Source organism: Gymnogyps californianus, chromosome 16 (genome assembly GCF_018139145.2).
Source record: "Gymnogyps californianus isolate 813 chromosome 16, ASM1813914v2, whole genome shotgun sequence".
NCBI lineage: Eukaryota > Metazoa > Chordata > Aves > Accipitriformes > Cathartidae > Gymnogyps > Gymnogyps californianus.
In genome coordinates this window covers 7,551,097-7,576,523 of record NC_059486.1, presented here as the reverse complement: position 1 = coordinate 7,576,523, position 25,427 = coordinate 7,551,097, and the positions used below count along the sequence as shown (strand labels likewise).

The window sequence follows — 25,427 nt, the reverse complement described above, 5'->3', positions numbered from 1 at the left end:
ATAAAGGTATGTTATGTGTTATTCATACGTTGCCTCCTCTGCTTCTCTTGCTTCTGTTTTCCTCTTCTTCCACCTGCAGGCTTTGAATTACTGTACCAGCCAGATGTGGTCCGACTGTACCTCTCCATCCTCACTGAAAGTCAGAACTTCAACACTCTGGAAGCTGCAGCGGGAGCTTTGCAGAACCTCAGTGCTGGCAACTGGATGGTGAGTGCAGTCTTCTCTTTAGTCTCTTTTGTTTCCTTTGTGTAATTAAAGAACAAAGCTATGTCCCATTATAAGTGTGCTGTTACTTTGGGCATTTACATCTCCTTTAAAAATGAAGGAGGTGGGAACTCCAAAGAAATTCCCATCTTATTTGCCCACTTAAGATGTTTTGCATCTTCTGGACAGATGATATTTACATAGTGGAAGTGTCACTGAGCTCATGACGATTTAACCATGAGCAGGTTTTACCACTTAAACCACTTAACCATTGCTTCATCCATTCAGAAAAGCCTGTTGTTAGATGATTAAGTGTCCTGAATACTTAATTCATTGGATTGTCAGATTGCTCAGGAAACTGGACTCTAAAGTGTCCTCTGATATCCTCTCTGAAGCATCCTGAGCACTAATCAGGCAGTTCTCTCAAAGGTATGCCTGATCACTTTTAGAACCACATGGCAAAGTGGGACGGATCAGGAGCCTGAGGATCAGCAGGGTGGTGTTTCACAGCTGTCTTGAATACAATTTATTTTAAAATCAATCATGAAACAGAATGAAAGTGTGAAATTGGAGGTGGGGGAAGATAACAGATGCTTTGGATGCTTTACTGCTCCCTCCAAATGACCTCTTTTTTCCTCATGCAGAAGGATGTGTTTTCACACTGAGGTGTTTACAGAACAGATGCTGGCAGATGATGCTCCTTCCTTCTATTTCTGTCCTCTTTCCCCAGCAGCTTGCTAAGCTGTAGGATGAACTTCTACATCCTTTCTTCCTGGGTGCTTGATGAACTTGAATGATGGGTTAAGTTATAGATGCATCAGCACACACAACCTAACTAGTCTTTGCAGGGAAAAAAAAATTAATTACAGCACTGAAAGAAATGCCAGAGGGAAGGAAAGGGCAGGTATATGAACTCTCAATACTTTGTGTTGTTTCTTTTCCCTTGTGTGTTCTGATCAGTGGTCCACGTACATCCGTGCAACAGTGCGAAAGGAGAGAGGCTTACCAGTGCTTGTGGAGCTGCTCCAGTCCGACTCTGACAAGGTTGTGAGGGCTGTGTCAATTGCCCTGAGAAACCTTTCCATGGATCGTCGCAATAAAGATCTTATAGGTATCTTCTGAACTTTTCTAACCAGGCTGCGATCTTGGATACCCTTGAGACACCTCACATTTTCTGTCACTTGTGCTGAGGATTCATTTTGTCTGCAGTTTCCATCCATGGTATCTAAGATTACTCTGTAGCCACCAAGTGGAGGGCTGTCATCTCAGAGTGTATTTCCAGCCCATTCAAATAAGCTGTGGTTTGAGGGAAATCTCTAATTCAGGAGTGAAAACAGATGTAGATTTTTGCAGGAGAGGGGAGCGTGTGTAGGTGTACAGAGGATTGGATGGGTTAAGAGGTTTCTTGTCTCTTCCTTATCTCTGGGTGACATGGCACTTGTGCTCCTAGTCACGCATGGTGGTTACAGAGACGTTGCTCCTTAGGTCTGCTTTTTAGATTAGAGTCGGAGTCTTGCCCTTGGCATGCTGAGCTAACCTGGGGAAGTGCTCTAAAGCTCTCCCTTTTTTCTCTCACTTCCTCCTTCCCTTCTCATCCTTTTGTGTGGTAGGTGCTTGTAGAAGCTGGACACCAAACAACTTACTCTTCTTTGAGTTAGTTCTTCAGCAGTGCTCCTAGCTCCTATCCAAGGGGGTAAATAAGCATTCACCTGCCCATAAGCAGGAATCTTGAAAGATTCAGCTGTGAGTTGAGTTTTCCTCTGGATGCCTCTACATTTAACTGATGTATTTGTTTAAACTATAACCTTGTCAGGCCAGGAAATACTGGTCACACGTTTAGGGCCATCATTGAAGTTGATACTAACAAATAGCAAGGTCGGATTCTGCCTTAATACATCAGGTTCTTTTTTTTAATAGTTCAGAGGTGTAGCTAGGCAAATGGTACAGACGGACACCTGGGAGTGATAAAGTCCAGACTCCTTGTTTTTTCTCCAGTAGTATACATGGAGAAGGCTAACGGCACCCAGGAGGAAATATTCTTACCTTTGTTGGGGGAAGGTTAATAAATGCATGGCTGTACACCTTGCCCCAGAAGGCCTATTACAAGGCTAAGTTGAGTAAGCCGTGTGTGTATTAGCATGAATATGTGGCAGCAGCAGCAGCTACTGGATGCTTTTTGCCTCAGGCATTGCGAAGTATGATAGATGCTGGCTGTAAAATTCTCAATAAAGATTGCTTTTTTTTTTTCCCCCTCAATACCTTTTAGTGTTCGTGATGAAGGACTTTGTCTTGGGTATCACCTCTCAATCACCTTGAAACAATGAACGATAAACACACTGTTAAGTTACAGTCTTGAGGTTCAAAACACGTGCGTTATAAAGTTTTTCGACATAGGCAAACACCCTTGAGTTTTATCATTCAGAACAGGAAGCTGAAATGATTATTAGGGCTGACTAATGGTGTCTTTTCCCCTTATCTAGGTAGTTATGCCATGGGTGAACTGGTAAGAAATTTGCCCAGCAGGCAGCAGAGATCTGCAAAGAACCTGGAAGAGGATACAGTGGTTGCGGTGTTGAATACCATCCATGAAATCATTACTGACAGCTCAGAAAATGCGAGGTCTCTGATCCAGACACAGGGCATTCAGAAGCTGGTAGCTATCAGCAAGTCAAGGTAAGTGACAGTTGAAAGCCAAATGCATAAGAACTCACTGCAAACACGAAAATGTCACTATGTCTGCTATGAACAGCAGTTTTTGCTTTGTGAAAGTTCTCAAGCATCCTAACCTTTCAGAGCCTTTAATTTCAGAGCAATTAATATATACACAGTAAAAACAGTCAGCACCTTTAATAGGTTTACTTGATTAAAAAAAAGTTAATTGAGTAGTCGCTTCAGTCATGTTAAGACATGCTCTCTCCTTGTCAGATACATCTTAGCCCCATGTATGCATTTAGCAGACATCATTTGCAGTGAAACCATGATCTTTATTTTTAGTGTGGGAGGCCTTTTTCCTGTGGCAGCGTTCCATTCCTGGAATGCCAGTGATGAAATCTGTTTCTTTTAAGTAAAATGGTTAGTGATGTGCAGTAATCATTCTGGCTGAAGGGCTGGTGGTGGTGATTTGAAGTGACAAATTTTCACTCTGCAGTTCTGTTGAAAACAGTGTTCTGGCTGCTTCAGAGAAAAGTTTGTTTTGTGTAGTTCAGCCAGTTAGACATGAGCTTCTTTATAGGTGTGTCTTCAGCAAACTTTTGGGACAGTAGGTGAAGACTTTGCTGGGTTGTATTGTTATGAAATATGAGAGCCAACCAAGAATCTAGTATTATTTTATAGAGAATGCTTGTGTACTGACTTAGTAAGGAATGGATACAATTTAATTTTCTGTTTAAAAATAGCTTATTTTTTGCTGACCCAAATTGCTTTGTAAGGTATTCTAAACCATGAAGCAACTTCATTGAATTGTGAGGAGTGTATGTAAGTTGGGGTGAAGGTCTGAAAAGTGGCTTAGAACTTGGTTTGGGGTTGGTTTTGGTTTTTTGTTTGGTTTTTTTTTGGTTTTTTTTTTTTTTAAATAAATCCAGGCAGGATGGAATCCATCTGTCTTTTGTTAATGACAGCTACAAGACAAAAGAGTCACTCTGGCCTCAGTGCTTGCCCAGGAATACACGTGAAAACCCAGAAATCTGCACGATTTACAACTTTGTTTGGATTTTTTTTTTTTGTCAGCAAATACCTACAGATACGAAGAAGTCACTGAATGATTTCATATATATCCTATAGCTTATAGGTTCAAAGAATAGCTGTATGGAGTACTAGGTATCTCCTGGATATTGTTTTGGTGCAAAGAAGTCAACCTATGAATAGTCTTATATTGCTTGATACTTAAGCTCTAATTTTATCTTGCAAATCAGCCAGTCTCCCAGAGAAACAAAAGCAGCATCTCACGTTCTTCAGATGATCTGGAGCTATAAAGAATTACGAAATGCCCTGCAGAAGGATGGGTGGAACAAATCACACTTCCAGGTAAAGATGCTGGGTCTTAGATTTAGTTGTTAGTTATGGAAATGCCTGAGTGGAAGATGTCCTAATTTAGTCCAATACTACAGTCTGATAGATTGCGGGCTTTGGTTCTGTTCTAGGTGATAGAACAATGTATTGTAATCTGTTCAGTCACAGCATCATGCAGGTACTTGCTGGGTATGTTTTTCAGTGGTCTGTGAAATGTAGCTCTTTAGGTTTTGGAGCTGTGCCACCTCGTATAGGCCAAATGCCCATGCTTTACTGGAGGAAGAATTAGCATGTCTTTTCTCAGTTGTCTCTCATTTGAAACATTCCATCTAGCAGTGCAGGGCAGCCACCTGTTCTTGACATGCAGCCTCCTCATCTTTCCTTGTGGAAAGGTTGAGCTCCTTTTACAGACCAACAATGCTGCCATTTAGGTAACAGGAAAAATATTCTGCCAACAAATCTATATGAGAATAAAAAATACTCCAGTGCCATATTATCAACAGAAGGGGGGCTTAGCAGCATTGTGTAACCTCTCTCCATACTGTTGGTTTGTTTATTTTTCTTGTTCAATTTCCCTGAGTAGCATTTCATATTTATGTGATTTTTGTCTCATAGTCTGTTTCTGCAACTCCAAAGGGTGCCAAAGGTACTGCTGGCAGGTCTGGCTACGACGACAGCACTTTGCCTCTGGTGGATAAAAGTCAAGGTCAGTTCTGCTCTTTATCACTTTTTCTATTGTGCTTTGTTTGCTTGTTTTCTGAATTTGCCACATCTGTGGTATGGGAGTGATAGAGCCAGGAGTGAGGGGGTAAAAATGTATTATTTATGTTTTGCTTTTTACCCCACAGTTCCAAAATGATCAATCCTATTAGCTGGATACGGATAGCATTCCTTCCCTTGTGAAATGTACACTACTGATGATGTTTTCTCAACTTGTATGCAACATAATCAGTTAAATCTTCCTGGGAGAATTTGGCATAGACGTGAGTTGGAACTTTGAAAGAGGAGAACAGCCTTGTTTGACGATGTTATATATCAATAAATCTAGCCTTCAGCTAGGCAGTGGGCTTGGCCTTACCCCTACTCAGTACTGGAGTCTTTTCCTTTCTAGATAAACGTGCCTGTTTTGGCAGTGCTTCTTCCTCTGCTGTGCAGTTTTTTTCATTGGAGATGGTTTATCCAAATGCTAGCTAAACCTGCCTGTGCTTGTTCATCAGGCCTGATGCAGCTGTACCAACACTGGTGTAGCTCCAGCTTTAGTTTCATTGTGATTGCTTTGTCTGAATCTGGTTCTGATTTCTAACACTCGGATGTCAAAATTTCTTTTCAGAAATCTTTAGCCTCCTACAGCAGAGTTTGCCATGTTGCACTTTACCTGGTTTAACTGCAGATTACTGCAGAAAAGACAGCCCCACGCTGCCTTGCCTGTTTCCACCTTCCCTGTCTTTGATCAAATCTGGCAGATTATGCAGACAGAGGATGACTCGGGTCAGTTTGCTGATCTGACAATAAACTTCTCGTTTTCTTTGTGGGTTACCTTTCTGTTGGCTCAGCAGGCTGCTAGATTGGATTGTGTGCCATGTGAAGCTGCACCCTTACTTATTTTCTTTCTCTTCTCTTCTGGAGAGACCAGAGAGAAGCTTCTTAATAGCGGTAGGTAGTCAAAAGCAGAATTGCAGTTTCTGTTATCACTTGGAGAGAGGGAGTTCTATATTACAGTGCCAAAGCAGAACATAGAAGGATTACACGTGCTTGAATCGAAGTTCCGTTTCTGAATGGATAACAGTTGAATAGTTTGGGTTTTTTTTACAATAGTCTCTGCATTCAGTACTTTATGGACCTCTCTGGTCCTGTGACTAATTTAAAACTACCAGGTGTTGAGAAAAGCAAATGTAACTCAAGTCATTTCAATGTTTCTGTTTTATAGATAACGAGAAGGCTGGGAGTCGTGATATGATACCTATGGATGAACTTGGCCCAGGTAAATTCAGTCATAGATTAAACCCTCTGTCTGTTTCAATAGAGCACACTGTCACTCATGGGAAAGTTCAGCTATTTCTCTAGGTGATATTCTTTCAGATGGATAAAGCTGACATTTAAAAACAGAATGTTACCTTACAAAAGATTGGTCGTTGTCTTTTTTTTTGTCTTTTTTTTTTTTTTTTAAATACACGTAGAGCGTACACACCAATTTCTCCACTCCTTTAAGCATATAATGGAGATATACTGACCTAGCTTTCATTCTAGTCTCTGGCCCTTGAGGCAGCTGCATTCCCTATTACAGATCTGGAAGTCTGGGGATTCAGAGGGAAAAAAAGAGTTGAAAATTTACTTCAATGTAACGCTTGTGTTTAAATCCGTTCTGCCTTTGTTTTCTGTAGGTAACACCAAAAATAAGCTAGTATGTATGATATTCCTGGCTCTACCTTTCATTTACCTGCATCTAGCCAGGTCTGGCTTTTCGTATAGACTGAGAACAGCCACCTACTGTCAGTGAAGTGCTTTGAGATTGATAAGCTCTGTAGTTTAAGACTCATAGAGGGGTTTTTTTCTTTACTGAGGTAGATAAAGGTGCTGTGCGATCTCTTGGGAATTTGCTTTACTTCCAGTTGACGTTATTTTTATTTAAGTACTTATATTAATGCCTCCAAATCAAACAGTTCGATATACTGCTGTTTGTGATTGTCGCTGAAAAAAATAGGAAGTTAGAACGAAGCTGAAAGCCAAGCATGTTCAGAAGTTAAAATAACAGGTATATGTTACCTTTGGTATTCTTAGAAAAATGAGATGCCACCTGCCATGAATCAACTGTCCATATGTATTTTGCCTAAGGGAACACTGAAACATTTGTTCTCACAATGGAAGAAAATAACTTCAGAAAAGATTGCCTGGCAGGATAGCTATGTGCTAGCAGGTGCTGCAGTATGGGCAGTGCTGATTGTTTATAGTCTCAATATTAATTGTTGCCTTACGCTTTCAGAAGTTGCTGGTACAGCTCTGAGTACAAAATTAAATCCAAATTAACAGCATATGTACAACATCATGCAGATTCTCTGGGTTGTTCTGTTCTCCAGTCTTTTTACCACTATTAGAAGATGAAATCTGTCAAGTTTTCCTGACCCCAGCTCTTGAGTGCTTTTTAACTCCAATATGACTATAACTTTGTGCTGTTTCAGAGGTCAACTGAGAAGGGACTAAATTAATTTATCCAGCTTACTATCCGTAATTCCAAGGAACTGGAATAACATCTTAGTACTTCATCTCTTTCCTTCAGACTCTTCCAAGTGCCATATGTTTTTGTCTTACGGGCATACTTACATGAGGAGCTGCTCTAGACTATATTTTCTGATTTTAACTTCATTGTGGACTGTTGTCTTCTGGAGACTTTGTTCTTTTTCCACTCTGGAGTGAACTGGCAGATATATGGAGCAGAACATCAACATGCAGTCCTCTGGGTTTGTACCTCCAGTAAGCAGTTTGGTTGTATCCCCACATACTCCACACCAGTCTATGTTGAGCCTCCAGGAGAGACTGACCTCACTTACGTTTGCAAAGAAAATGCATGACAGAGTACCAGAGAAAGTTGTTTAGCATCCCAGCTTATCTTTTTATTTCTTTTTATTGCAGAAAGTCCTGTGCCCTGGTTTCAGTTGTGTGTTTTTCCCTTGCCTTCCTCTCTTTCTGACTTCACTTGTCCTAAGATCTTTCTACTTTGTTCACTGTCTTTTAGAGAATTCTTATCTGTCTCCAGCTTTACGTTGTCCATTTCATTTAATTCAGATGCTTCCAGGTTGCATAGTTATCTTTCTGCTGTACTGCTTTGGTACTGAACTGTAGTTGCCTCAAACACATTAGAGTGTGCCGGTGCAGAACTCGGTGAGTTTCATGCCGCACACGTTAGAGGTACCCATCCGTTCAGCCAGGTCCTTCCAGCCCGGAGTGTTCATCCTGCTCCCCTGCAGTGTACAAGACTGCTTGTTCCAGAACATCACTGCCTGTCTGCCGCTCATCTATTGCCTCTTTTTGTCAGGGTTCAGCTGTCTTGGTGCCTGGGCCTTTACTGTTAACCCATCTGACTCTTTTTCAAGATTGCAAAAAGAAAATTGCTATTGGTATCTCAGCTTGTTTGCTAATACTGTGGGGGTCATCCTTCTCTATAAAGGAAATTGACTATCAGCGTGGCTAGGGAGGCAGAAAGAGATGTTCCCCATCAGCTGGCAGTACTAGACCAGTCAGATTCCTGTTGTCTGGGGCAATGGGTACAGTGTGGATGTCCTGGGAGATGGAAGAAAACATGCATTATGAGTTACTGTGGGATGCACTCAACAGCCCAGTGCAGAGATAGCTGAGGTCTGTCAGACCTCATCAGCTCCAGACAAGTGGTTCTGCACCGAGTAATCTGAAGATCATCAATGCTTATTGTCACAGTGCTGCCTGAGGGTGGCTGTGACCCTCAGCTGGCTGTAGAAGCAGCAAAACTGTGATCTCAAGGCTGTATGCCAAATTTGTGAGTTCTCTAAAACTGTATCTGTGCCTCAATTAACCTACAGTCAGTCGGACAAGAGCATCTGTGAGCTGAGAATTGTTCAGACCAGAGACACGTAGTTCAGATGCCCCTGTCCTACATGCTCATCTTCAGGCATAACTTTTCCTTTCTCCTCCTCCTCCTCCTTTTTGATGGGTCTGGAGGTTTGATCTTTATAAGTTGAGAGCTGTGTGAGGGCACGAATGGACTGACACTCAGCAGGCGTTTGGTCCTGTAATCTGTGATGACATAGAAATGTTGCTGCAGAGTGAATGGGAGATATTCAGTGAAGCAATACAGAAGACAAGCAGAAAGTTGAGAGAGGAATAAACAAGCCAAGAATGGGACATTCCTCTATTGACCAATATAACTTTTGTCTATACATTGGATTGTGTTAACTCAGAATAATGCACTTATACTTTGGAGCAGTAAGATCTGTATAGGTCTCCTTTATGCCACAGAAACAGAGTTAATTCTGATCACTTTTTAGAATGAATCTGAAGCATGGGAGAAGCAGTACTTTCTAATTTCTTTGGAGAGCTGTGGTCCTTGGGGCACTGAGGTATTACTTCTCTGATGCAGCCTCCGTCGAGATATTTTATTGGGTCAAATCATGAACTTCCTATCTCTGCTGCTGCTTATCTTGACAGAGTCATAGCACAGTGTGTGTTTTTTAGAAACACATAATCCACGAGCGCTGATGTGTGCGGCACCGTTGGCATGCAGACCGCACAACAGTGGGCTGACAGTATGAATTGCAAAGTATGTTGGAACTTAGATATGAAGAACAAAGTTCTTGACCGTTCTTTGTTACGTTACTGTCACTGTGCAAAAGCTTGATCTTCCTGTTGCTGCTGTCTTGGCTAAGCATGTTTTTTTAATTTTTTAGTAGTATTAAAGATCTGTTGTGCTTTTAATTTTTTGTGATTACAGTCCTTCTGATCTTGCTCCCTGGGAAGTATCGCAGCTGCCATACTTCACTTAGTAGCTGTTGCTTTCTGGGGGTAGGTTAAAGGTTTCCTTTGTATCTTGGCAATTCATTTAAAAATTTTTATGGATCACCCATGATGATGGCACTACAAAAATGCAAAGTGATCCGTTACATCATTGTGAGTATAATTAATCTTAGATTGTAAAAAGCTACCACTTAGTTGTTGAGAGTTTGATTTTTTTTTTTTGGGAGTCAGCATGTTTCCATCATTTAAATACATACCTATGTGAACTATTTACTCCTAAATAAATGATGAATCTCTAGATTAGGATATGACTTACTAGCAGTATTCATGCCTGTCATTTGAAAAAGAATTATTGGTCAGGCGTTCCTCCACAAATGCTAGCTGGGTAGCTGGATGCAACTGGTAGGCTTTAGGTTTTTTTCTTTTTTGTTTGAAAGGAATAGCCAAGAATGTTAGGCATCTTTATTGTCAACAAATAATTGTAAGTAAAGCTCTGTGTAGCAATTATTTTCATGCTTTAAGATCTGTGTACTACATGTATAACTCCAAAATTCTTTAGTTATTTTTAGGCAGCGTGGTTAAGTAATCTGTTACTATCCATGATGTCATAAATATATGCTACTTCAGGTGCTTGTTGCAGGTCTGTGTGCACTTTGATTCATGAGATACAGAGGAAAACTACAGCTCTTTTAAAACTAACCTGGTTGTGGCCAGCATAAACATCATTTAGGGCCCTGCTCTGTGACTGTGTGTGGTAGAAGTCACTTTAGCTGCGTGTGCTTTTGTCATGTGGGCCAACAGTACCTCTTTATGCCACCGGAACCCCTCAAAAAACATGACTTATTTTTTCTTAATGACCTGTTGTGGGCAAGTAATAAACCAAGAGAGGAGCATTTTGACAGTTTATGTGAAACCTTTTTGTGGTATTCTAAGAACCCAGTTTGTCAGGACATGAAAACATTAATGATCCCTCGATTACATAGGGGAAAACAAAAGCCTACAGGGAGCTATAAATTTGAGTGTCATTTACTCCAGATTACAATGCTGTCAAAGCAGAGCAGGAGAGGATCTATTTGTCACTGATAATGAGGGAAATTTGATGCATGAGGAAAATAAATTAAGATTTGCATTGGCTGACAATGATTCAAAGCAAAGGCTCTGAAATAATCAGAGCCATTTCTTTATAAAACCCTCTCACTTTTCTTCTTTTGTGTTCATCATGCTTTCATATTGTTTCTTAGTTGTTAGGAGAAAAAGCACCAACAGATGCTACTTTGTAATGAAAGACAGTCCAAGCACAGCAGGGTTTGCATCAAGATTTCTTCCAACTCGACAAGCCCTTTTTCTCACTGCTCTGAAGGGGACTCTTCCAAATTATTGTCATGTCCTGCTAGTAGTCAGGCTCAGGAAGAGCGGGAACGTACTGCAGAGCATTCAGAGAATGAACACAGCCAATTAATCAGGCTGCTAAGCAAGGAACACAAGATTTGGGCTGAATTTGGAGCTCATTAGCCACAGGGCGCGAGATGACAACTTGCTGCTTTCCTTGGGCACACTAAAAAGTGCAGCAGGCTGGGATGAAAACAGTGCTGCTTGCTAATGAGTGCCAGCATCTGGCAGTGATACAAAAAGAGGGCTTTTCTGTTTTCTTTTAAGCTGGTAAAAATGAAATTTCAGAGCTGGAGCGCATGTGAAAAGCAGGCTGCCAGCATCTTTGGGTTGTGATGGTTTATTTTCCTGTTTCTTTGCTGAAGAATTCTGCTTGCATCAGCTCTGTTTCTGCTCTTATTTGTGCTTCATGTCTGACTGTCATGTTATTTCTCCTCAGATGGGTACTCCACCATCGATCACCGGGACAAGGAGCGCAAATACAAGACCAGTGATAACACAGGGGATGCGTCGGAGAAAGAACCTTTAAAAGTGAGCTTCCTCTTACTGCTGAATGCTAGCTAGTGCCTTTAAAAGAAAGGAAGCCTAGTGTCCTCAGCAAGAAATATAGGGTAGTTACTCACCAGGGGGCTGTAAAGGGTTTGTGTTTTGGGGGTTTTTTAGATAAAGGCACTATTTTGTAACTTAGCACTTGGCTACCTAGAAACAAAACCAAAATGCTGCTTTCCAGTGCAGGAGCAAATGCAGGCAATCACTGTATTCTTGTAAATGGATGAGGTTGTAAAAATAGAAAGTGTTTGTTCTGTCGCCCTTGTCCAGGCAGCATTCCCTAGCCCTAAGGTGTATAACTGTGCTCAGACTTTGTTCCGAGAATAGTTGCTTCAGACTGTCACACTGCTTTATTGTTTTCACCACGAGAAGTAGGTGTGATCTTGTGTGTCTGTGTACAGCAGTATGGTGAACAGTATTTGTTTCTGCAACACTCATTTGCGGTCCTCATGGTGGACTATGGGCGTGGGCCAAGGAGATGGAGAGGGAGGGAAAGACATGCATAGTTATATGTGTGCCCTCTAAAAACAAATTTAGACAACTTTCTAATTAAAAAAAAAATCTTACTTCGCAAACCTCTTTGTATTGTGGGTTGTGTGCAAATGTGGCATAGTAGGCTCTGCGTAATTTCTGTTGCATTGCTGTACCTTTTCAGTAGACCTTTTAAAAAGTCGATTAATGCTGTGGCCATCAGTTCTCCCTGGCCTCAAAACAAGCTTGTGTTTTCCCCTGCGGAAGTAATTTCAAGGAGGAAGGGGAGGAAGAGGAGGATTCATTGAAACAAGAGTCAGTGGTAGGAAACACTATTGTTAGTCTGCAGAAGGCTGTCCTTAATAACCTTCAGCATGTTGCTGATAATATTAGAAAATCCAGGTGATTCATGTTGAGTGGAAACAATTAAATTTCAGTCAATTGAAAGGAAAACCCGCTATTATTGAACAAGGGAAATAAAAATGTGATTTGGAGGAAAATATTTCCATAGATCATGAATGAGGAAGATGTCCTGCTGCATCAGTCTGCCTATACTAACTTGCCTGGTCAGGCATTTCCTGCTGTGTCTTGCCTTTCCGTGAAGGTATACCCTGGAGAATGGCTTCAATCCAGCTGGACATTTTTTTAAGTACAGATCACTCTCTTCAGTTTGCCAGTTCTGGGTATAGCTGCACCCTGTTGGAGGCTGCCCAGTTAGACTTTTTGGTAGAGGTGGTTGTGCTCCTCCATTTGTTTTTTTGAAACGGATAAAACTGAGCTCATTACTCAAGTCATGCAGTGTGCCCCCCTGCTCCAGTGTGGCAAGAGATGGCCCTGCTTGAACCAGTGTCAGCAAAATAAACTTTCTAGTTCCTTCATCACAGTTCTAATATGTTTTGCAAGGATGCAGTGGGAATGGATGCACTAAGTGATGTAAGAATGTTGATCAATAGGAGCTTGACAGAAAATGTCTAAGGAAAATAGGCTAAGGCAGGAAAATTAACAAATACTTGTTATTTTTGCCACTCAAAATTCATTAGTCTGATGCAACCCTCAAAATCACATCAAGCAGCCCAAACTCCAATGTATGTCTGAAGTGAAGCACAACCCAGAGTTCAGTGAGTAGCTGCTTTGCTTTCATGAGAAAAAGAGGAAAAACATTTCACCTCAACAATGTGTCTCCCATAGCCTGTGCTGCCTCTTGGTTTTAAGGACAGAGGGTAACCTGAATTCAGCCTGTTGTACACATCAAAGGTATGCGCTGCCATGCCCTCAGTTGGGCAGAGCTGAGTAGCTGCTACTCATCCTTCTCGCTATGCTGTGAAACAAATATACCTGTGGGGTCTTCTGGCTTGTGAACTGTTTGATAACCATGGCTCTGAGACTCAAGAGTGGCCAACAACTGCGAGTAATGATGGCAGGGTAGTGCAGCCTTTTGGCTGTTGCAGATGCTTTTGTCAGTATTGTGCCTTTGCTGATCTTGTTTCTTTCTCTACCACTAATTTTCCCTTGTGCTCCTTTAAGCTGACTTGTTTGGTGGTTTTATTTGATTAATCTGCTCTGTTTTGCCTTTAACTCCTCACCCTGTGCTGCAGAATGACACAAATAGGAAAAACATTAACAGGAGTAACAGGGCTTCGGTGAATCTGGTGGATGCCCGTGACATTAAACCCCAACCTGTTGACTCCTGGGTCTAATTTGCATGCATGGTAGGTCCTTTTAATGGTAATCGGTGCTAGTGATTAACTTGTCTCATGCATGATCCGTATCACTGTGGAATCTCTTCAAGGCTAACTGCTAACTGCATCCTTTCAGACAAATGAAAATGCATTTGAAAAAAAGCAGTGTTTATATTATTCAGTGTATCTTTAATGAAATGCAATCAGACACCACTGTTTGATTAAAAAATAACCTGCCAAATAACCAGACAGAAAATTAATATCGGGAATGATTGGTTGTCAGCTGAAATGTGAAAGATTTCTGCTGTTACGCCATGGGAATGAATTTGAGTAGTGTGTTCCTGCTCCCAACCGTTCCCCCCCCCCCCCCCCCCATGCTCATTATAAGGATTAGCCTGAGACTTAAGGAAAAGCATATCCTTGGCTATTTATGGATGTCCCCTGAGGTTCCCATGAATTACACAGCCCTGCCCACCTGCGGGAAAGCTGCTGGCTGTACACAAGTTACTTTGCAAGGAGAGATGATTTTGATTACACAATAAACATTGACCCACAACTCCTGCTTCTCAATTCCTTTTTTTTTTTTCTGTTGCTAAAGAAAGGTGTCTTTTTGTCGCTTTCTAGTTCTCTGCCTTCGCCATGTGCCAAGTTCCTCAGTAATGTCACTGGCCTTTCTTTGCTCCTGCCACTGCTAATCTGTCTCCTGCTGAATTGCTAGACAGCCCTCTACCCCAGTTATACCTTCTGGCACTCCATCAGATGTGATGCTACATTTGGAACAGCAGGTTTTGTGCCCTTGGCTATGACTAAAGGAAAATCTTAGTGACTGTTGTGAAGGCACTGGGCAACTTTCCCATCAGAGTGGACAATAGGCCTTTAAGGCCCAAATTCCAAAACATCATTCACTCCCATAATTCTACGTGGAAAACACTTGCATTAGTGGGAGAGAAGACTCCTGTATGTGTTTGGGTGGTGGTGTTGCGTTTCCCCCCCCCCCCCCGCCCCTTCTTCATTTAAGAGTCTAGTATGAGTGCTAAGTGTTTACAGATTGTTTCTGTTCCTGGGTTGGAAGCACCTGCCCAGAGCAGTCTTTCAGCACTGCTAGGTGCTCTTATGTAGCCATGGAGCAGACCCTGGCACCCTTGGCTTCCCACAGCTGGCCAGCACTGGGTCATCAGCCTTGTTGGCCCAGCCAAAGGGCTGGGCTAAACATATGTGTGTACTACCCATATGCTTCACTCCTGCACTCTTCCTCTGAGCAATGAAGGCTTACAGGTGGGGTACAGACTTTGAAAAATGAAGTCTGTGCTCGTTTTCTCCCAGTCATACCCTTCAAAGAACCCATATATTGGGGATAGGTTGGCGTTTCCGGTCACTGTCCTACCACTGGGTGATGGAGATCACCAAGGTCATGTTACTTGCTGATATTAATCAGTTTTGACTTTATTTTGCAGGGCTAGAGTCCAACCACATTTTTTTTAATTGAGGGGGAGAAACAAACATTGAATCGACACAGAGGATCTCATCAGTCACTACTGCCATTCAAATTTGGAGGGCGCTGCATCACTGACCAGGCTGCAGATTCTAGGAGGATGTGGGGAGAAAACACAACTGACTGCCATTGCCAACCCCGGAGCACCATGCCTTACAGCGAGACAATTTGCTTTTTAACTCAGTTACATTCCCACCAGAAATTGCCACCACCTCCCCCTCCCTCCCGCTCCTACAAGAAGCAAGCAAGAAAAGAGAATCCAAGCTTCCATCTAGCTGGCTGCGTTCTTAGGTGACTCTTACGTGTGGATGGTGCCAAGTATGAGAAGTGAAGGTCGTGCAGCAGCAAAGAAGACAGCTTCACAAGTGAAAGAGAAACTACAGAATATTTGAAATAATATCATAGGTGTAGCCATGAAGATAATAGCACTTTTCTGGTTTGGGGCTCACTGTTTTGTTTTTTGTTTTGGGGGATTTCTTTTGAACTGTGAATCTAACATTTTTAAAGGCTTTTTGAAGAATGTTTAGGTTTTCTTTATTATTTCCACAGAAAGTGCAGGAATGTTGAGTGGGTTTATTGGATTTCAATGAAGGGAGAAAATGCAGAACAAAAACTATTAAACACTGGTCAAATGAACTGGAGAGTAGATGACAAAATTGATGCAAGCTGTATAATCTGCTTTTAGAGTAAGCTATATCAATCACAGTGCTGTATTATCATTATAATCTGGTGTACAATACTTCTGCCTTTGAATTCTGTAATGGCTCTGTTTTTATTTCCACATACTGAAAAGCAGTTTATTGAAGGTTTCAGTGTCCCTGGTTCAGAAATCTATGCTGAGAAATGGAGTTGGCTGGCTTTTTATTTTCTTGTTCTCAAAGATTGCAATAAGGAGCTTTTACATTTTAAATGTACCAGTGTTGCATTGATGATGGTTAACAATTTCTTTTGCCATAGCTGTTAACACATTGGAAGAAAATAGGAGCTTTTTTGTAGGATGTCTTATTTTGAACACGCTATAAATTTTAGATGGGTCTGTCACTTATATTTGATGGTAAATTTATCACTGTTGGATCCATGTTTGCTTTGGGCTATAGATACTGATGAAAAATGCCACAAAGGGAACTGGTGTGGCCTTTTTTAAATCATCATCATGATTTCAGTGTTCCTTTGGTTTTGCTTTGAGATTACATATTTCATTTGGTGTGAAAATCACCCATGTGCAACAGTTCTCCTCTAAGATGCCAAGGCCTGCTTTGTGTAAGGGGGAATTTTTACCTCACAAGAACGTACTCTGCATATATGGTGTCTGGTAATGCAGTGAACTAAATGACTTCAGATCACTGATTTTCTCCAGGCATTGGTCAAGGGAGGGCAGCAGATGAGAACAGGAAGCAAATGTCTCACTAGTAGCATCAGAGGACTTTTGCTGATTTTATTTGGTTGCCACTGTTCTTTGATTGCCACATTTAGTTTTAAACAAGCTCCTAAAAATGGTGTGACTGGAAAGCACATTTTTGAATCTAGCAAACATCATTTGTGGTTTTCAGTGCCTGCCGTTTCCTTTGTAATTAAAAAGGGGAAATATCCAACAACCTCACCTCCCCGAAAATATTACTGTAATAGTAAACATCTAAAATTTTTGTAAAAAAAAAATTTAAAAACTTTAAAAAAAAAAGCAAGTACCAAGAGCTTTGTATCTTCTTGAGTATATTAAAAATTTGACATGAATACATATATATAAATAAAAAATCTATATATCTATATATATATATTGTTGTGCAGAGGATAGGTTAACAAAACCATGTAAAGTAGTTTGCAGGAGAGGGAAGCATTTGTTGATTCAGGGAAAAAGACTGATGCCAGAAGCTGTCAGTGATTTGGATGATACATGTACTCCTTCGCACCCTCCCGTTTTGACCCTCATCTTCCACGTATGTTGCAGTGGTCACTTCTGGATCCCGGGGAAGGCGAAGTTGCTTGGAGCAAATTAAGATAGCAAAGGTTTGTTTTTTCACCTGCATGAGAGTCCTGTTGGGCCAAAGATGCTCAGCGGATCAAGGGAAGCAAAGAGATGCATCTGTGATTATCTGTGTCGGGGCAGTGTCTCTCTCTGTGTAGACATAAAGTGTGGCAATGAAACCAGATACATAGTCTGACTGTATATTATATCAATGGTGCTCTTTTCATACTTGTTCTGCCAATACGCGGAGACCCTTTTAACCAAGCTACACAGAAGAGTTTTATATCACTTTTGGTTATGTACTTGGTGTATTCTTTTTGTATATGAAAGGATTTTTTTAAAAACGTTCAGTAATTAGCAATGGAACCTGCTTTGTAGCTGATTAGAACAGTGTAAGAGAAGGGCCGTGCTGTCAGTCTGTCCCTGATCTACTTCAAACCATATATTTACCAAAGGAGTCTGAGCAAAAGTTCACTTAAAATAAAGACCTGACTGTTGAAAGGAGTCTCTGCTAAGACTTGTGATTTAGTTATTGTACAGATATTTCAAAGCCAGCAAGAGGTTAACAGAGAAAACTGCAGGAAAGGGGAAGTGAAGTGACTAGGGGCCAATTATGTCCATGACCTCCTGTCCCAGATATCCCATGGCTCTCAGTGGGGCACTACAGGGACACTCAAAATTCAGATTGGAATCTACTTTGGTCTCTGTCATTAGTGGGTTAACACCACCAAGGTGTATTTGAGAAGCAAATTTCGACCCTGTCCCACTTTCCCCCAAAAGTCCTTTTCATATTTAAACTGCATCCTGTGATAAGCAAACCTCCCTGTCAGGTTAGATGGCATTGGCTGTCCAGGGTCATTGTAGCAAACCGTTCTTTGTTTTCCTGGGGGTAAGTGTTCGTGGCAGCCAGTGTAGTTGTGAGCTGACAACATGGTTTATTGCTACAGAAAAGCAAAGGATGGTATATTAAGAAGTCAAATACCAAGTCCATGGGCCAAGACTTCCCCTGGGAATCACATGTCTTACCCCTGCCCTTCTCATGCCTTACAATAATGACAAATTCCCAAGTGTGTAGCAATAACTCATCATTTACATTACTGTGGGTTTTTTTTTTTCTCACCAAACTGTTGTTTGGATATTGAGGAAGGAAAATGGATTGGGGGGTGACTTGCATGTGAGATTATTACCTTGTATTATCCGCCCACCAGCTGAAGTCCAAAGCAAGATACTTTGAACCAGGTCTGGTGATTTAATGTCCTTTTTATCTATGGCCACAAGCTCACTTGTGGAAAGTGCTGTTGGGATGTGTGCCCACACCTGCCCTTACCTCTCCCCTTGTTGGCACAAGTGTGACTGGCTGTTTGAGCTGTTCTGGGATGTGGGTGGATGAACCCGTAATTGTTGTATTTTGGCAGCAGGGACTGTATGTAAAGAAGGGAAAGCGGCAGTGTGTGTGACTAAAGCTGCAGTAGGGTCTAGTGTCTCCTGCTAAAAGGCAGGCAGTGCTTTTTAGGGCTCAGGTATGTGACCTCCTCTTTTCCTGTTGGCTCCACTGTGAAAACTGGAGGGAATCTGCCTGCAAAGGCCTGGGGTAGAAGAGATTTCTACCTGCAGAAGTTCTAGTGGGAGAGATGGTTGTGGAAAGAAGCAATGGGTGTTGCAAGACTCCTGCTAAAGAAGAGGAGGAAATTTGTTGGCCCAGCGAGGGCTGAGATAACATAGGGGAGAGGGAGACTTCTGATAGCAAGTAATTACTACAGAACTTTCTGCCCAGGGAGGTGGCTTGCACATCTCCCAAGCATCTTCACTAAGCTGCGGAGGTTTAAAAAAAAACATTGTGTGTCAAGACTGCCCTGGAGAAGCATCAAGTTTGACTGTTGAGTGTGTGAGCAATTGTACTTGTGCTTACAGCTTCCCAGGTTGGTCGGTCTGTCTGCAGAATGTGAGGAGGAAAGTGGAAAGGCAAGGCTTTAGGACGTTTTGTTTCTGTCTTGGAGTTAAGTAGCAGTTCAGCCATAAGTGTAACTTGACAACTCAAGATGTTTTGCCAGCTTGAAATGCTCCCCACGGAACAGCTTGGGCAGCCACAGGTCCTGATCTTCAGTGTCTTCTGGGCAAAACACCTGCCTATCCTAGTTGTACTCTTGTGCACTCAGACATGCTGATTCTGAATGCATCTGTATCAGGAAAGCAAATCTTGTCTCTGTTGCCAAGAGATCACAAAAGGGACTGACTTGGGGACTAGGAACTGACTTGCTTTAAGTGACACATCAAGAAAGCAGGGGGTGGCAGGTTTGTTACAGCAGATGAGTATGTTCTTACCAACTCTGAGGAGCAGTTTTCAGTAATGCTTTCTAGCATGCAAGGCTTATGCTCAGCAAAGCAGTTTTTACTCCTAAAGTAGTTCCATGAGATTGAAGGTGGTGAGTTACCTTCTGTTACTTGCCTTAAAGTTGAGTGTATAGGCTCAGCTACCTGTGAGAGGCGCACATCTTAAACCCTTTGAGTAAGCAAAGCTTCAGAAGGCAAATGGGCACATGAGAGTGGTTACAGCCTCTTCTGCTGTCCGACTGCCCGCTCAGTGAAAACTATAGTGTGCCAATAATTTCAGCCAGCATTTTTGTGCTGTTGGGGTGGAGTCATGCTCTCACAGTTTTTGAAGATGTTTATATAGGCATAGTTTCTCGCAAAATTTCTGATTTGATGGGGGGTTTTGATGCCCTAAAATCTGGTGTTTCCTTATCTTTGACAGAGAAATTCTCTGATTTACTGGTACATTAACTAATCTAGTGCATTTAAGGGGAAGGTATTATGAACCTTTTTTTTCTGTCTTAAGTTTTACATCAGGGGAGGATGTTCTGAAGTCCAAGATGAGGAGGAAGGTAGTGCAGATACTACAAGGCCTGCCAATCTGGTTCTTACTGTTCACAAAAACAAAATAACTAGACTAAGAAGCTTACTGGTAATTAGTAGCTAATGTGTTTGTAACTATCATGTGCCTTAAAATTTTCATGGTAGGAGAATAAAAAAAAATCAACAATGTGTTTTCTGTAATACTGCTCAACATTCTCTGTAGTTTAGACTGGTGGGATTTTGCATTGTATTTACACTGTACTATAAACTGAAACACTTAGAACGGTTTGATTTTACAAGTATGGAGAGGAAAAAAAAGGTGGATTATGCTTTTCATAGAACAAATGTTACCGTGACAGAATGTATTATTATTCTAGGATCTTTCCATAATGCAGACAAGTAGAATGCTTGTTAGAAACCAGGTATGTAGGATAACAATTTGGTGTGTTTTCAATAAACCGTGCCTGGAAAGAATACATGCGCCATTGGTTATCTTTTTGTTACGTCAGGTATCTCAAATATTCTTTGGCTTTGCAACAGCAGTTTTCTGTGGCAGGGGATTATTTAACCCTAGCTCAGGTCAGCACTCAGTAAAAGGTCAGTAGTAAGGAGGGCAATTGGACTATCCTTTAAACTGGTATAGCTGAAAATTTTTGATGCATTGCCATATGCTGGAGTTGTAGCACAAAGTCCTGTAAGGACCCTGGACTGTAGATAATGGGGTTTTTTTCCTTTTTAATATACAAGCGTATTTCTGTGGGAAAGACATCTGCGTCACTGTTCAAAGGCCTGCACATTCAGGACCACAAGCCTAACTTGCTGATGGCTTTTCCATTTGGGAAGTTATTAAACTTTCCCATTTTAGTCATAAAATCCATGTAACTCTACAAAGATTTCATATTTCTGAAATGTGTGCAAGTATTCTCATAAATACAAGTGTGTAAGAATAACAGAAAATCTTTAAGTTTATTGTAGCGATGTATGAGGTTTGGTTGACATGAGAAATTGTTATTTTGGGGATGCGCCAAATAATTTACATTTGTTGCTGTGTGGGGGAGAAAAATCCCGATACTGAAAAGTCAGCCATGTATCTTAAGTAACAGCCAGTTACCGACAGATCTTAATTCTCTCGAGGACTGCCTCTCCCTGGCACGTTCATCTGTGTTAGTAAGATCAGGAGGGAGACTGATGCACCTAAAAGCATTGTAGTGACCCCCATGCCTTCATGAAGTATGACAAAACCCAGTAAATCTTCACATGAGTGCTCTGCAAGGTCTTACAGATAGAGTGGAGGTCAGGTTTTCTGTGAGTGAAAGGTTGATGAATCATTGCCAGTAACAGTTTACCATATGTTAATCCCTGATTATACCATTCACAGCACTATAAGGTTCCATTTACTTCCGAATGCTTGCAGCACTTGGAGGTCATCTTCAGCTTGCCTTCCCTCCTTATTTCAGATGTCCTGAATGCATCCCCAGGAGTTTTGTAAAATGATCTCCAGATTCTGTTCATGCAGCTGGAGGATCTAGTTTCACAAGTGCTGTGGTAAGATGGGGGCTCCTGGGCTTAGCATATTGCTCCTAGGTATCATCGGTGTTCCGCTGCAATGAGGAATCTGATTTTTTCTTTGTGGATGCACTAATATGGCAATGAATAGCAAATGCTGTAGGTAAGGTACTGAGCTAAAAGAAATATGTTGTTTCTACAACTGACCTTTTATAGCTGTCAAAGTGATTTCATTTCCAGCTTATCACAGGTTGGGCAAATGGAAGCAATGAGTCCTGCAGGTGAAAGGTTAACCTGGTAACAATGGGCAAGAAATATCACAGCTCTCATCTGTTTCAGGTTTCAGCAGTGTCTTGGGGGAATATTCTGTCCTCATGGGTCTCTTCCCCAGTGTCTTACTGTGAAGGTCTCTGTGCCACTGAAGCACAGCAATGGCAGAATCTCATTCTGGTACGAGCTAACATAGGGGATTTTTTACAATGGGACGTTGTTTTATAATGGGACCGTTAACTGAGCTGTAGAGACGAAGACTAAAACTCTTTTACTACGTTTAATATGCATGCACAGCAAACATGAATAACAGCTAGCTACCTTGTAATTGATTCCTAATTGATTGACTACTCAACCAAATAAGCACGCATCACTGCCCTGGGGGTGTCACCTTTGGAGGGAGAGTTGGGATCTCGGTGGTCTCTCCCTTGCTTCTCCTGTAGGGGTTTCTGTATGTTCTCTTCGCTGCATCTAATGCTTGACTTATTGCTCAAAATTCTTCAGGGGGGTGCTTTTCACTTCCTCGTACCAATGGGAGGAAGCACTAGCTCCTGTACGAACGTATGATGACTGCTGTTTGCTCTGAGTAATTTATGCTGTAAGGATTGCTACATTGGTGCTGTTATGCTCAATTTGATATTAAATTAGGAAGCAAAAAGGACTAGTGCTGGGTTTGACTTCCTTGTACATCCTCCTCCTCTCCTGTACACCGATTTAAGGACTCAGTTCAGTATTTTCAAAGACACCATCGTGTCCCTTTGAGGTAACAGAGGCTCTGGCAGAAACAAGACCTCACTTTCACATGTTGCCTGAATCACTAAGACAATTGAGAGAGCAGCTGTCCTTTGGAGAATAGATCTCAATTAGCAGTATTTGGTGAGATCAACCATTTGTGACGTGAGTTGTGAGAATTGGCTGAAAGCTGTGTGTTATTTTAGGGGAGTTCTTTCCATTGGGAGCTTTCTATCAGTGGTACGCTCTCAGTGGGCAGTCTTCAAACACATGCTTCCAGATGCACAGTTCCATACCTGTGGAAGAATAGGTTGTGTCTTCTAATTGCGATAGGCTGATGTTGCAGTAACACTCAGTAGGTTTTTAGAATATATTTGAATTAGAAGATTCATTGCCTACCTTTTGCTTCTTCCAGAATTCAAAGCATGACTTTATTTTGAAAAGTAACTCTTCTTCCTGGGAGATTTCAGAGTTATGTGTGAGTGACCCCAGATCATATTTGCTCAGCTGACCAAAAGCCTTTTTTTCTAATTGTCAGTCATGCAAACTGAGTCAGGCTTTTTCTTTTTCATCCCTTGCCACCAATAATTAAGAGCGTTTCAGAAGTGTGGTCAAGTAGAAAATTTTTTCTTGCATATGGAATTCTGTAAATAATCTGATGATACATACTCTGTGTTTATTTTTACAATTTGCCATGGAGGAGATCCTTTCTAATGAATTAAAATACCTTTTTTATACTAAAAGGTGCCTGTTATATTTGCATATATATTACACATGCATTATTCACTAATGCATCTTTTGAAATATCCATGCTAACTCTACAGGTTCCCTCCTTCCCTAATTTTCCTGACAGTCTCTCGGACGGTAATTTTGGCCATTAACTAGCAGTAGGAATGTAATTTTTCTGATCCTCTCTTGTGAAGTGGAGAACAGTCTACCTGCTTACTCTTACACATCCTTCAGCATGTATCTGAGACTTTGGTTTGTTTATCGGTATGTGTTAAGTGCCCTGCTATGGCAGGAGTGTCTGTTTAGGTGCAAAGGTGTTTAAAGCTAGAAACAAAAGAGGATTCTTTGGAGTCATGACCTTAGGTGTACAGGAGAAATTTCTGGTCAACTGTTTGTATCCAGATTTTCCAGTGTACTCTAGAAACTCGTGTATGCCAGTAAATGGGCTTGAAGATTATTTTCTATTGCAAATTTTGCAAAAATTGCTTGGAATCACCTGAAGGACTTTGGCCTAGTGACTTTGAGTTGAGCCTGAATACCAAGAGGACATGCTGCTAAGCAAGCTTACAGAATAAATCATTGACATTCACAGTGTGAGATGGAAGTGTTAGAACTCAGGGTCTGCTCCTACGTAGGACAGCACAAGAGTCACAAGTGGCTGCTTCTGCATAATCTAATCCAGTATAGTAAATCTTGTGTCTTTCTCAATGTGACAGAGTTTAAATTGTTAAAGAAACTCTGGTAATGTTGCCTTCTCAAATCCCTGTGAAGTGCACACATTACAAGCTGGCTGGGTCACTGTGGTTTGCTTGGTCCTTTTCTAAACTGACTCTGTCACCTTAGCCTGTTCTGGTTTTCTTTTATACTGGCGGCAATTCTTTGCTATGCTTATTATTGGTGTCCTGGAGATGGATTTGCTGTAGCACACAGGCCAGGGTAGATACCACTTCAGTAAGGTGGGCTATAAAAGGAAGAAGCTGATAACGGGTCTGAAAGAATCCATAATGGGAGGGATGAGAATGGTTATCCCTGATTTTCATTCTGATTTTCAGCTGTTGGATCTTTCTGTGGCTGTTCCAAGTGCAGTGCAGAATTCATGGGAAACAAAGGAAGTCACATGCCTGCTCTATTGTTTTTTAGTTTTTATTTATAAATGTGACCATTGCCTCATTATATAAGCACAGCAGGACATACCAGGAAATGCCAGTGGATTTTTGCATTGTTCAGGTGAGTTAGAGACTTCAGATTTGGCTTTGTATCTTCTCAGTGACAACCCTCACTATTCACGTAGTGTTAACAGCACTGAGGTTAACCCAGGGTGTGCAGGACCCACCTGGTAACACCCATTCTCTCTGGTCTTTATTTTTATACAGCATCTTAAACGTACACAGCACTTCAGAGTAAGCAGCTTGCCCTGCCCCTAAAAAGCACATACTATGCATATACAATATAATGAGGGGATAAGTAAATATGAGGGGATAAACAGCATCTTCTTAAGGTCTCTGATATTATGTAGTTTTGGTGTTCTTTTGGAAAGAGCCTGCTCTTTTTGTTATCTGTCTGTTACTGTGTTTATTTTAATCTATTTACTACTTTAGTTTTCCCTGCCTCTGTATGGGCAGATTAATAATTTCATTTGTTTGTCTTCTGCAAAATTCAGTTTTATTTTCTCATCACTGCATGGGTCTTTCTTCTTTCAGTGCATGCCCTTTTGTCTCACATAGAGCTGATTAACTTGTGCAGTCACTATGCAAAAATGTATCTGATATCACAATAGGAGCCTTCACTGCATTCAGTGGCATGCTAGTAATTTAGCAAAATGAGGACTCCTGAAATGGTCTTTCTTGCAACACACATGCTTTTTTCCACTCTTGATAACGATTAATCAGTTTAGCTCCGGGACACAAGTCTTCAGAAGTTGCAGTGACTTTCTCCAACTCACCCTAAGCCCAAACTGTGGTCGTTCGGGTTTGAGCTCAAAATAACAGACTGTGTTGTTCAATGATGTGTTGGTCAAGGCAATGTGCATCACCTTGGGTTTGCTGAATTATGTGAAACAATGGGACAGACCTTTGAGCAGTTACCCTACTTACTCCCGATC

General features: G+C 41.4%; 1 protein-coding gene across 1 annotated transcript in view; it reads left to right on the top strand.

Annotated features, from left to right (window-relative positions):
- The window catches only part of ARVCF (ARVCF delta catenin family member), a 171,610-nt gene extending 154,190 nt beyond the window's left edge, over positions 1-17,420 (top strand). The window contains 9 exon segments of the mRNA XM_050907019.1: positions 80-207; positions 1,165-1,315; positions 2,685-2,877; positions 4,116-4,227; positions 4,828-4,918; positions 6,140-6,193; positions 11,522-11,613; positions 13,698-13,811; positions 15,236-17,420. Of these exon segments, the coding sequence (XP_050762976.1) occupies positions 80-207; positions 1,165-1,315; positions 2,685-2,877; positions 4,116-4,227; positions 4,828-4,918; positions 6,140-6,193; positions 11,522-11,613; positions 13,698-13,799 (923 nt within the window). The 3' untranslated portion in view covers positions 13,800-13,811; positions 15,236-17,420.
- The last annotated feature ends 8,007 nt before the right edge of the window (positions 17,421-25,427 follow it).